Source organism: Dipteris shenzhenensis, chromosome 18 (genome assembly GCF_047967505.1).
Source record: "Dipteris shenzhenensis isolate YYH24624 ecotype China chromosome 18, Dip_SZ_1.0, whole genome shotgun sequence".
In the NCBI taxonomy this organism is placed as follows: domain Eukaryota; kingdom Viridiplantae; phylum Streptophyta; class Polypodiopsida; order Gleicheniales; family Dipteridaceae; genus Dipteris; species Dipteris shenzhenensis.
Window position 1 is genome coordinate 27,727,235 of NC_141613.1, and position 13,205 is coordinate 27,740,439.

General features: G+C 44.8%; 1 protein-coding gene across 1 annotated transcript in view; it reads left to right on the plus strand.

Moving 5' to 3' along the window:
• The window catches only part of LOC147891044 (autophagy-related protein 2-like), a 39,065-nt gene that overhangs the window by 10,692 nt on the left and 15,168 nt on the right, over positions 1–13,205 (plus strand). Inside the window, exons 7-8 of the mRNA XM_087390095.1 lie at positions 12,567–12,783; positions 12,999–13,112. Of these exons, the coding sequence (XP_087246221.1) occupies positions 12,567–12,783; positions 12,999–13,112 (331 nt within the window). The remainder of the gene's footprint in view (positions 1–12,566; positions 12,784–12,998; positions 13,113–13,205) is intronic.

Here is a 13,205-nt window from a genome sequence, read left to right on the forward strand (position 1 = left end):
TCGCAGCTCTTCGAAAAAAGATGCCCCTTATGCTCTTCTTCGGACTTAGAAAATACGATTATGTCATCAAAGAAGGTACTTGTGAATTGTCTGTAAGGGCAGAAGATATGATCCATCATTTTGTTAAAGGTAGACAGGGCATTTGTTAATCCAAAAGGCATCAGCGGATACTCATACAGCCCAAATGTAGTGCAAAACGCTGTCCTGTGGGCTGTATTCTGACTTGATGGTAACCGCTCTTCACATCTATCCTACTGAAAACTGAAGTTCCATTGAGCATGGTCCAGTACATCATCGATGCGCGGAATTGGGGATCTGTTCTTGATGGCCATTTTGTTTAGTGTGTGATAGTCAATGCACAACCATCCTTCTTCTGTAGAAGTACGGGGGAGCAGAATGGAGAGGAAATGGGCGGAATCAGCCCTTTGGACAACAAGTCCTGCACTTGGGCCATGATTTCCTCCCTCTGAGTTGCACTGACTTTGTATGGGGGCCTATTAGGTGGCTCACTACCAGGAATTAGTCTATGCAATGGTCTTCAGGTCTCTCTAGGGGTAACTCCCCTGGCAAAGCATCTGAAAAACAATCCGTAAAATTTACAAGAAACTGAAAGTTTTCTTTATCTGCTTCATTTATTTCAGCATGCATTTCAATATCTCTTTCTTTAATGAAAACCATGTATGCTGAAACTGCAGACCTTATTGCTTTTCCAACTGAAACATCGATACAATGGGGACGGTTTTCCCTCTATTCCTAGCAACAACACGTTGCGTTTTACCCATATGTATGACATGCCTCTAGTTTTGGACAGGTTATGCAAGGCTCTATGCAGCATGCAAAAAGCTTAGGGCAGCCTCAATGTGGGGAAAATTCACAACCCAATGGAATCCTTCTGATTACCATCTACAATCTGGTGTACCCCATTACATTGGATGTGTTGTATCAAGTATTTTCTCCTTTTGGGTGTATTGATAAGATTGTCATGCATCCGATTTCAGGTGGTCTGCAAGCTGAACTACACTATGCCTCAGGCTAGTGCATTGCAAGCACGAAGCAACTTGCAACGTTGGGATATATATGATGATGGTTGTACCTTACATATTCAGCCGTTAGATTTGACAGCGATGTCCTATGCTAAATGTCGAGATACAATGCCATAGAGCAAGTTGTTGGAACTATGATTCTGAGGAGAGTGATGCCAAAGGCTATTCAAGCCTATAAGAGCAGACACCCAACATCTGAGGAGAATGCAGCCAGGCCAATGTTTGTCATGCAGCCCAGCCATGCTATGCGTCTCCCTAGTACGCAGCTAAATCATGCTTCAAAGCCGTGGAAGATGCCTCAATATCTAGGACAAAAATCTGGTTGTTTCCAGGCTATTACTGCTGCAAATATACAAGGGTTATGTTGGGATAGCTGCTCAAATAAAAGCAGCATCCCACATGATGGAAACGAATATGGACAGCAAGGATCAGTTTGCAGGACCGATACATTGCTCCAGACGATGCCCTAGCAGTTCAGCATACCAATGGAAATACATGTATGCATGGTGATGGCAGAAGCCTACATAACAGTGACAATGAAGCAAGCCGAATGGTTGAAAAGACAGATGATGAGAAAAGCAATGTTGAGCAAATCTGTGATAGAAATCAAGATGCGGATGTTGACCAGCAAGGTAACGATGTGGATGCACTTGCACTTGGCATGTCTAGGCATGCAAGCTTTGAGGTGAGTTTCCAGCGTTGTATGGTCTCCAGTAAGGAAGAAAATATTGAAGACCACTGTGATGATAACAAAGGATGCCAAAGCAAATCTACTAAGAAGCAGATTGTGCAGCAAGAGCAAGGTATGCATGACAGTGTAATCCCTGAAGCTGCATCACCACACATTCAGGAGCAGTACAGTGGGAAAGATGGCCACATGAATAATGCCCTTCACTATTGCTCACTAAATGAGTATACCTGGGAGTTTTGCATCCGATACTTAGCAGCCATAATGGGAATGAAGGCATTTCGCAAGAGTGCTGTAAATGCAAGGGCAGCTGTCATAAATATTGCACTTTCAAAATTTGAGAACAAAGTTTTCAAAGGGCAATCAAAACTTGAGCTGCTCAACTTAAATGACATGTATATGAAGCACACAATAGAGATGCATTCATCTGGGACTGAACTTAATGGTAGGAATGGAAACCAGGCCAAGCATGCAGATTTCTGGGATAATACCAGATGGCATACGTTCATGACTAGTAGGAATGGGACTGAACTTAATGGTAGGAATGGAAACCAGGCCAAGCATAAAGATTTCTGGGATACTACCAGATGGCACACGTTCATGACTAGTAGGAATGACAAAAGCTGCAAGGACATGGTACAACCTCGAAATGACAGCCCAAATTATGAAGACAATGGACAGCACAAAGAAGATGGCTGTTATGGCAATGGACAGCAGAAGGAAGATGCCTGTTATGACACTTTTGAGAAGGTGTATGATGGCAAGCAACCCTTGCACAACCATATTGGTCTAAACAGCTACTGTTTCCAACAGTACATGGGTGCACAGCAGCATGATAATGCAGATTTGCCACATGATGGACATGGAAGTGCGATGGAAGGAGACCAAGGTAGAGCTACAGTTAGGGGTGAGGCAAATCTGCCACAACACAAGTTGGGTATCGTACAGGACAAAGGCAATCAGCTTCTTTCTGAGAAGGGTGATCTTATACGACACGATGGTGCTACATCCTTGTCTGTAGAGCACGAAGTTACACTCATGCATGTGGATTCTGTCGCATCCCCACACAAGCAGGCGGTAGAGTATATACTACACAACCAGCCAATCCTTCCATCTTTGGGAAGTGTATTAGTGAGCAGCCCACTATGATCTCACCCATGGGAAATTTCAGCTAGAGACTTCCACCAGCGACTCTTCCAAGGGGTGATATCCTTGAGTTATGTACAGGAGATATAGGCCCATCTTCATTGCTACCATTTGGCACATCCCAACCTCATGTTGATGTTTTTGGGAGAGCCTGTCCCTCGAGCACTCATCTCTCAGCTTTGCTTCAGCCCAATGCCTATGAGAGGATTTGGCCTCGATCTGAATAGATTATATCCAATGGATGATGAGGGCAAGGTTCGTCATGATGGCATGCACCATGCCCACACTTGGTTAAAGTTGAGGGCTTCATCTTGGAAGCCCTACACATGGGCAGATTTCAAAGACCTCATGGGTGTCATGGTTAGAAGTAAATTACAGCGATACAGCCCAGAGCTGAAGGCCTTACAGGTGAGGACTGAAAATCCTTGGAATGCTGAGGAAGCACAAGCACTGCTGGAAGTGTTAGAGCCTGAGTACAGCAGCTATAATGAGAATGATTTTCAGTTCCTAGCATATGGGCAGTTGAAAAATGCAATGCAACAACTCCTCAAAGCTGCCTTACAAGGTATATGGCAAAACAATGAATGCTTCCGACGTGGGGAAAAGTGGGCAGCAAGGTACGGAGAGGTCCCCAAAATAGCTGTCTTGGGGAGAGCCAATCTGTATGTGCTTTTGAGCTTCTTCATGACAAGTATGCTAGGTGGGATCAACACTCACATGACCCCGGTGGTTCCACAACTTATAGGGACAAGGACTATCTTATTTTTCCTTTTGACCAGGGTGGCATATGTTTCACCGTTTTGCAGCAGCAAGGAGCCTTTGTTTCCAGCCACCACTTGCAATTTTGCGGGCAAAATTATATTGAGCGGGGATGGTTGTAATGAAGGCCAAGATCAGGCCAAGTTAGTGAGGGTTAGGCCTGATTTGGCTTAGGGGATTTTTAGGCCTAGAGGGGGGGCAAAAAGGAGATATAGTAGAGGGAGACTATATAAGTCCACCTCCACACCTTTGTACGGACTTTTTGATGTGACATCTACTCTCCCTTCCTCCTCCTTGCCTACGCTCACTCACACACTCTCTCTCTTCCCTACTCCCTCTCATTCTATCCCCCTCTTTCCTACCTCATTCTCTCTCTCTCCTACCTCTCTCCCCTTTTGCTAGTCTATCCCCCTTTCTCTAAATCTGCCCTACCCACTTTTCTACAGTTAAGTATCTTTGAATGTAGTCAATACTTTGACCATAAAAGATAACTCTTTGAACGTAATTAAACAATTGAGTACAAGTACTCGTGAGCAATGCCCTTAGAGGGACGAGCTGATTTGGGAAGAGAGAGAGAGAGAGAGAGAGTTGATTTGGGAAGGGGGGAGGAAAGAGGGACGGAGAGAGAGAGAAAAATAGAGAGAGAAAGAGAGAGAGAAAGAAAGAAATAAAGATGTATTGATGTCCGCGGGCCTATGGGACAAAAGTGCGAAAACAAAGTAAACTCATACAAGCCACAGTGGGCTGGAGTGAAGGACTCGCTGAGTACTAGAAAACACATAAACTGAAATACTAATGTAGTACATTATATCAAGTCAGGCCAGAAAAGCCAAATAGTGTGTAACATGAGTGGGGCATGTCAGGCGCTCAGGGCTAATGCTCCAGGAACATGATCTGGCTCCATGTATCCAGGCTCCGTGATAGCTCTCTGGTGTGACACAAAGAGCTCACATATCTGCATCTGTCGAGCTGTCTGGCGCTGTGGTGGGGGGCGTGGTCTTCTCGATCTCTGGATCCGATGGGCTATGTCAAGTGTAATGCCACGTCTCTGTCGATCGCCTTTGAGAAGAGCTGAGATGTTACGCTCTAGCCGAGGTAGCATGACCTCGGAAGAATCAGTCGACGTTTGCCTTAAAGGATCTATGTTTGTAATTATTTGTTTGCGCTTCATGTAAATGATCGGGAGGGAATTAATGTCAAGGTCCTAGGTGAGGGTTGATAGCACCAGACTAGGTGGATCTAAGGCTAAGGGCCTAATGCAAGGAATGTGCCTAGGGGCAAAGGATATTAAAGCATCCCAAGAGAGGGGTGAGATGTTGCATTAGGAAGGCCCTATGATGATGACATGTGGCATCTAGATCCATCTAGGGAGATGGGGCTTGTTGAAGCTAGTGAGAGAGAGAATGAACTGTTCACGTATGCTTTTGGAATTCGAATTCTCTGTTGGCTCTCACGTTTCAGCAAGGTTGGCTGGGTGGAACAAGAGTGGTGCTTCTCCCGTGATTTGTCTGTAGTTAGAAGTTAGTGTCTAATAATTGGTATCAGAGCTAAATAAAGGCTAGGAGATAGAGTGGTGCTGGATTAGTAAAGGGAGTGGTTCTCAACCGAGTGGTCAAGCCAAGCAAGCGAAACCAGCTGAAACTCCTAAACCAAGTACCACCATTGGAGTGAAGAGGAAAGTAACCCCAATGGCAGCCCGGGCTTGGTCTAAGTCTCCCTTAAACCCAGAATAAAGAGAAAAAGCGAGGAGAGAAGGCTTGTGTTTTGGATGCCTTCAACCTCATCAGTGGAAGGATTGTCCACGGAATAAAGATCGTCGGATGGCTGCGACGTGGAATGGAGGGAAGTCCCAGAGCGGAAGAGATGCAGATTCAGCTAGCGGGATCTTCTCAGAGGTTAGTACCTTGTTTGTTATGTGTGTCTGTTGCTAAGCTTGTAACGAGTGCACCTGATAACATGCTATCTAAGCCCGCAGCAACGCGGTATACAGCCTTTAATGATACGGAGTTAATTAAAATGAAAGGGCAAGTGGCCAATCATGATGTCATTGTGTTGTTTGACTCGGCGTCAACTCACAATGTGATTAACTCCAAGCTCGTGAAGAGGCTGAAGTCAAAGACTAACCCATTTGACTATGCGTATACAGTCAGGATGGCAGATGGAAGTTCAATTGAAGTATGGGACCAAAGGGTTACCTAGTTGGAGCTTCGTATTCAGGACTATGCTGAGAAGCTTGATTTTGAAATAACCAAGCTTACTCATGCAAATATAGCCCTGAGTATGGCGTGGCATTCTAGGAAGAATCCAGCCATTGATTGTAAAAAGCACGTATATCAATTCAAGATAAATAATGTGCTTTATGTCTTGTGAGGTGAGAAAGATATACGTCAGGGACCGTTGGTTTCCATGATGAAAATCCGAAAAGCTCAAGAAGAGTTTTTATTCCTTTGCACAGCATCGGTAGAGCCGGTTGATGATTCTTCGGCTAGCACTGATGTTACGCAAAGTGGTGAGATGGCGAAGCTGGCTAATCTTATAACAGAGGAGTTCTTTGAATGTTTTAGGGATGAACTACCTTATGGGTTACCTCCAGAGCGGAATGTTCAGCATAAGATTGAACTGATTCCGGGGGCAGAACCTGTAAATAGACCTCCCTATAGAATGAGTTTTACTGAAGAGGCGGAGGTGCGTAGACAACTGGAAGAATACCTCAAGTTGGGGCAGATTCAACCAAGTTTCTCATCTTTTGCTTCGCCAGTGATATTAAAAAAGAAAAAGGATGATACGTTTTGCCTTTGTATAGATTACAGAGCATTGAATAATATCACTGTTAAGCACAGGTATCCGATGGCTCGGATTGATGATTTGCTAGACTCATTACATGGAGCCGTGATTTTTAGCAAGATAGATCTTAAGTGTGGCTACCATCAGATCCGGATTAGAGCCGAGGATGTGCATAAAACCGCTTTCAGAAGCAGGTTTGGTCATTATGAGTTTTTGGTAATGCCATTTGGACTACCAATGCTCCAGCGACATTCGTCATGCTTATGAACGATTTACTACGGCCGTATATCGGAAAGTTTGTAGTACATTTTATTGACGATATTCGAGTGTGCAGTAAAAGTATTACCGAGCATCGTGAACACTTGAGAATAGTGTTCAGTACTTTGAGGAAAGCCAGTCTTTATGTAAATAAAAAGAAAACTATACTGTATATGGTCAGGCTTGAATATTTAGGATTCATAATTACTCCAAAGGGGGTAGAAATGGATCGAAGAAAGTGGCTGCGATACTGCCTTGGCCAATTCCTCAGAGTCTGACCACGTTGCAATCATTCTTGGGGTTTGTCCAATTTTATAGAAGGCATATCAAAGGATATTCCGAAATAGTATCGCCATTGCCTGATCTGACCTCAGATAAAGTACCTTTTATATGGGGACAGAATCAACAAGAAAGTTTTAACACCATAAAACAAGTTGTGGTCACAGGACCGGTGTTAAAAATAGTTAATCCCCAGAAACTGTTGTTCTTGGAAACCGACGCAAGTGGCATTGCGGTAGGAGCAGTCCTCCTTCAAGAGGAAAGGCCAGTAGCCTTTGAGAGCAAGAAGCTTTCTCCCTCTCAAAGGAATTGGCCAACTCATGAATTGGAGTTGTATGCTGTTATCCATGCTTTGAAAACATGGAGGCATTATTTGTATGGTTCAGAGTTTTATGTGGATGTGGATCATGATACTCTGAAACATTTTTGTAAACAGCCTGACTTGAGGGGCCGTCAAGCTAGGTGGACAGAGCTCTTGCAGGAGTTTAATTTAACGATTCGGTACCGAAGAGGAAAAGATAATAAGGTTGCTGATGCATTGTCTCGCATTATGCACAATATGAGTTTCACGGTATTAGAGAGTGCTCTAATGATCGAGATCAGAGAAACTCAAAAGGTGGACGAGTTTGTCCAGAGCTTAGGCCTAAAGCTCATGTGTTAAAACCCGGGGAAAACGAAAAGGATGACTTGGCATCCAGAAAAGGCCAAACATATGCAAGATATACCATAAAGGATGGTATGCTGAACAGAAATGGCAAGGTTGTAGTACCTAGTCAGAATGATCTCAGGTAGAGAGTCATTCGACAGTGCCATGATAGACCATGTGCGGGACATCCAGGAGTCGAGAAGACCTATGATCTCGTGAAGTGAGATTTCTTTTGGCCAAAGATGAAAAAGCATATTTATGAATATGTGACACGGTGTTTCTCGTGTCAGGTAAGTAAGGCCGAGCGGGTGAAGCCACCCGGACTTTTACAGCCCTTGGAAATACCACTAAGTAAGTGGGAGAGCATTTCCATGGACTTTATTGTAAGGCTGCCTACAACACAAGGAGGGTATGATTCTATCCTTGTGGTGGTTGATCGTCTAACCAAGATGACTCACTTCATTCCGACTAGAGAGTCTGTTAGTGCCCCGCAAGTGGCAGATTTGTTTATCAAACATATATTTCGTCTGCATGGATTGCCTAGATCCATAGTGTCAGACAGAGATGTTAGATTTACCGGTCATTTTTGGACCGCGGTATTTGAGACACTAAGGACTGAGTTGGGAATGAGTAGTGGGGATCATCCTGAGACGGATGGTCAGACGGAAAGAGTCAACTAGACTTTAGAGGATATGCTGAGGGCATATGTGTCATTGAGGCAACATACATGGGACAAGTGGTTGCCATTGTTAGAGTTTGCCTACAATGATAGAAAACATTCCTCTACAGGGTTCAGTCCGTTTGAGCTGAACTATGGTTATAGACCAGCAAATCTAACTATAGTTGGAGTACCTCAGAAAGTGCCTAGTGCCACGAACTTTGTGGTTTAGATGCGGGAGATGCTAGCACTTGCGAGAGCTAATATCCGCCAGGCTATGGATAGAGCCAAGGTGTATGCGGATGAAAACCGGTCTATAAGAGTATTTAAGGAAAGAGAAAAAGTTTTTCTCAGAGTTCATTCGCACTCGAAGTCGTTGACTTCAGGAGAGTGTGCTAAGTTATCACCTCGATACTGTGGGCCGTGGTTAATTCTAAAGAGAATAGGCAAGGTAGCCTATAAATTAGAATTGCCACAGGGGTGTAAGGTGCACCCGGTTTTTCATGTTTCGCGCTTAAAGAAATTTTCACATACAGGTGACTCACTAATCGAAGGTGTGGTTTTGTTTCAGGAGATAGAGGATAATGCAAGGCGCAAACCAACAAGAATCCTGGACCGAGGAACAATGCAAATACGAAATCGGAAGATACCCACGGTGTTGGTTGCATGGCATGGTCAGCCTCTATCCGAAGCGACCTGGGAATCCGTATACCAGTTGCGGAGAGTGTTCCCAGATTTTATCATCGAGGACGCTGATGTCTGAAGAGGGAAGGAATGTTATGCTCTAGCCGAGGTAGCATGACCTCGGAAGAATCAGTCGACATTTGCCTTAAAGGATCTATGTTTGTAATTATTTGTTTGCGCTTCATGTAAATGATCGGGAGGGAATTAATGTCAAGGTCCTAGGTGAGGGTTGATAGCACCAGACTAGGTGGATCTAAGGCTAAGGGCCTAATGCAAGGAATGTGCCTAGGGGCAAAGGATATTAAAGCATCCCAAGAGAGGGGTGAAATGTTGCATTAGGAAGGCCCTATGATGATGACATGTGGCATCTAGATCCATCTAGGGAGATGGGGCTTGTTGAAGCTAGTGAGAGAGAGAATGAATTGTTCACGTATGCTTTTGGAATTCGAATTCTCTGTTGGCTCCCACGTTTCAGCAAGGTTGGCTGGGTGGAACAAGAGTGGTGCTTCTCCCGTGATTTGTCTGTAGTTAGAAGTTAGTGTCTAATATGAGATATGTCGAACCTCAATTATGTGTGCTCTGGTCTCTTGTCGCATGTGAGACCCCCATGACCCTCGTCCAGTAGTGGTGTCGTGTCGACTCCCTCTACTGACCCATCTATCTCTCATGTCAGCTAGCTCCTCCTCCTCTACTCCCGAGTGCCTTGGAGATGACTCAAATGCATAGAAGTCGGTGACCTACCTCTGTGCTTGGTCAACCTCAGTGTCCTGTGACGTGGTGGTCACATCCTGCTGCTCTCTGATCCGTCGCAGTAGTGTCTCTTTGTGTCTCCGCATCTCCATCAGGTAGAGCCCAATACAAACCTGATCATGGAAGTGGATCAGTTGTGAGAGTGGGCCAAACCCGTGTCCCTCTTGAAAAAGGCAATGGTAGCGCCCTCAGATCTCGTAGTAGGCAGGACATTACAAAGAAAATGCTCCTCGGTCTTGACATGACCCATCGTGCATAGCATACAAGTCCGCTGCTCTCTGGGTATGCCTGCAGCTCTCTTGCCTCAATCCTCAGTTGATGGGAGGAGACTCGCATTTGTCCAATGGCAATCCTCAGTGCATGTGAGACTCCTCTGTCCTCAAGATACTGGGGTCTGATGATGAGGCTATCCTCTAATACTCTCAAGAAGTGGTCATAGTAGAGTTGGGTCTTGGTGGGGAAATCCTGGTCCCCCCCCCACTCCGAAGTATGTGAAGCTGGAGGAGGTCTAACCGTATGATGCGGTTAATCTCATCTCGCGGAATCAGCTCGGGGGTTGCATCCATGCTATACTGAAAAGGAGGGAGCTTGTCCATCTGAATGCCATGACTGGCGAACCAAGTAGAGACGCGTGCATACCATGCTGTATCAAACCCACTCTCTGCCAGTCGGATAGAGGATTCCAATGCCGGTCTCGGTAGCCTCTCACAAGGTAGATCCCAGACTCTATGGAGGAAGGTCACTGTTTGAAAGGTGGCATTGATCTGAAGAGGGGTCATAGCAAACTTTGCCTGTACTATCTGATGGGGGAGTGAGGGCTTACTATGAATCATCTTGGATCCCATGGTTATTAGTAGCTGCTCAAATCTCTTCCTCTCTGCCGCTGAAATATCACACCCTTAGAACGGTGCTGCATACATGGCAGTTGGTCTCACTAGGGTGTCGAAAAGCCAGCACTTTGTCGGTGGGTCCTAAAAGTGCGCCTGGAAACACTGTCGCTCTAGCCGGGCCAGAGCACCATATCCTCGTGTGAGGCGTGCTCGGGCTGCATGGATCATCGTGAAAGCTGACCCAGTGAAAACTGCACCCAAGTATGTGTAGGACTGCACAATATCTACTGGTTGACCTTGGTAAGTGAAGTTATGTCGATGGAGCACAAGGTATGAGGTGTTGAAGATCATAACCTTGGTCTTCCCAAGGTTAACTGTCAGATCTCTCTCTGTGCAAAACTCCTCGAGGGCCTCCAAATGTCTCTGTAAACCCTCTGCTGAGGACGACAAGAGGACTGTGTCATCCGCATATAGTAGTATCGGTACAAACAAATCAGCCAGTGGTGACCCCTCGCCTCTTAGGCGGTCTATGAAGGATGTGATCTCATCAATGTAGAGGCCGAAGAGAGTCAGTGAGAGGGGGCATTCCTGTTTCACCCCAATCGTGCTCTCCACCCAGCCTGATAGGCCTCCTGGGGTGCGAACTCTATCCTCTGACAGACTCATATAGGCTCATCACCCCCCAAATCAGAACCTTTGGGATCTGCATTTCTTGGAGTCTCTTGATCATGCGGGATCGTGGGACAGTATCGAAAGCCTTCCGAAAGTCTACGAAGTAGGCATAGACTTTCTGACGCTTCGACCTTGCCTCCTCAATGGTAGCCCTCAGTGTGAAGATGTGGTCTAGGGTGGAATGTTGTCTCTGAAATCCTGCCTGTCCTAGGGCACGCTGCCCATGTGCCTCTGTGTGACTACTGAGAAATGTCACTTGGAATAGGAAGTGTAAGAGGTGGCCTAAAATAACTGGAGGGACATCTTTTAAGAAAAGTGTAAGGAGAGCGCTGCCTGCAGGGCAGTGCTAATAAATGAATAACTCTTTAATTATGATCAAATAAATGGTCAACTGGAACTTTGACTTTGGAGTATTTACAACTTGGTGACACTCCTTCATAGAGATTGTAGTTGTAGCTGGAACAAGAGGAAGGGGAGGGTTGTGGTGGCTGTGAGGCATGAATGCACAAATGAAAAATTGGAGAAATCAGGGCGGAATTCTTGGCTGCAAGAACCAAAACAAATGAGAAATGCAGAAATCAGGGCAGGATTCTTGGCTTCAAGGACGGAAAATGCGTCTAAACCACAAAAAATATTGACAAAAATGTGAACATTAAAGCAGCTTGAAGTTCGGCAGAGATTGGATATGAAGAGATAAAACCGACTAATAGCAAAAAGGCATTTTTATTTTGCATGGAAATTGCCTTTCCCAAAAGGGGAACCCTATACCAAAGCCTACCCTCACAGGGCAGGCCAAAAGTAGAATAACTGCCAACTTAAGAGACTACTAACAGCAATAGCACAACCAAGATGAAGTCATGAAGAAACGAATAGAACTTCCAAATGTGAAATGGAAATCTAAAATTCGTCTGCAAACAGAGGGAGTGTAAGCCGCATACCTAACAAGCACTAGCACGGCTTCTAGGAATCCATAAGCCCTGGGCTTGGAAACAAGTATGAAAACTTGCAAAAAATTCCCAATTAGCAATGGAGTATTGAAATATGGGACATGTCAAGAAAAGCTGTACTGTTGGCAGCCCATGGCAGCTCTACATTTAGGACTCACCCTACAAGAAAGAGCCTCTGTTACACACATGCACATGCACACATATGGCATGTGCGCGTGCAGAGACACACACAAACTCAAGAAAGAGAGGAATAAACGTGTGTGTTGCACATACCCATGCAAACACACATAAATAAATAAAAATATAAGAAATGTGCGTTTTTTTGCTTTTGGATTTGAATCTCTGTGGGATTTTCATCATTTTGGTGTTGAAAACGTCTCATATAGTAAGTCCTTTCTGATAGCAGGCCTTCTTTGATGCAGGTTGTCAGTTCACTTACTGCCAATCCTTTTGCACCTTGATCAGCGTCATCTTGATTTTGTAGTTAATTTTTTCCCTTCCCCTGCGCAATCCGCGTCTTCAGAACTGTATTCAGGTTATGAGGAAATTTGTGATCTGAATGCGTCCGGCCTGAAAGAGTCCAAACTTGGTACCAAGGCAGCAGATGCTAGGGAAGAGGCATTGTTACCCTTTTTCCAGGTGAGGTTTTTAAGCGTATCAATGGTTCTCATGTTTTATTTTTATTCTATATCGTGGAGGAAGTTCTATTTTAGATTGCATCTTTGCATTTGTGTTGTCATTTGACATGCAACTTCTGATCAGTATGAGAGAGTTCTGGTTTTTCTCAACGTGCGTGGTTGCTAGGCTATAAAAAATTGTATCTCAGATATTGTCATGGGGATTTTTACACATAGACTTGTGAGCTGCAACCCTTTACTATAAGAGTTGATTATGTCCCTCGACGAATAGACATTGCGGCACTTGGGGGGGGGAACTATGCAGAACTATTTAATTTGGTCTCATGGAAGGTTTGTCCTTTTAACCGAATTAATTGTTCATTTCATCCTCAATGAAGCGGATAAAAGACTAAGCTTTTTGTTGTCAACTTGAGATTGCTGTTG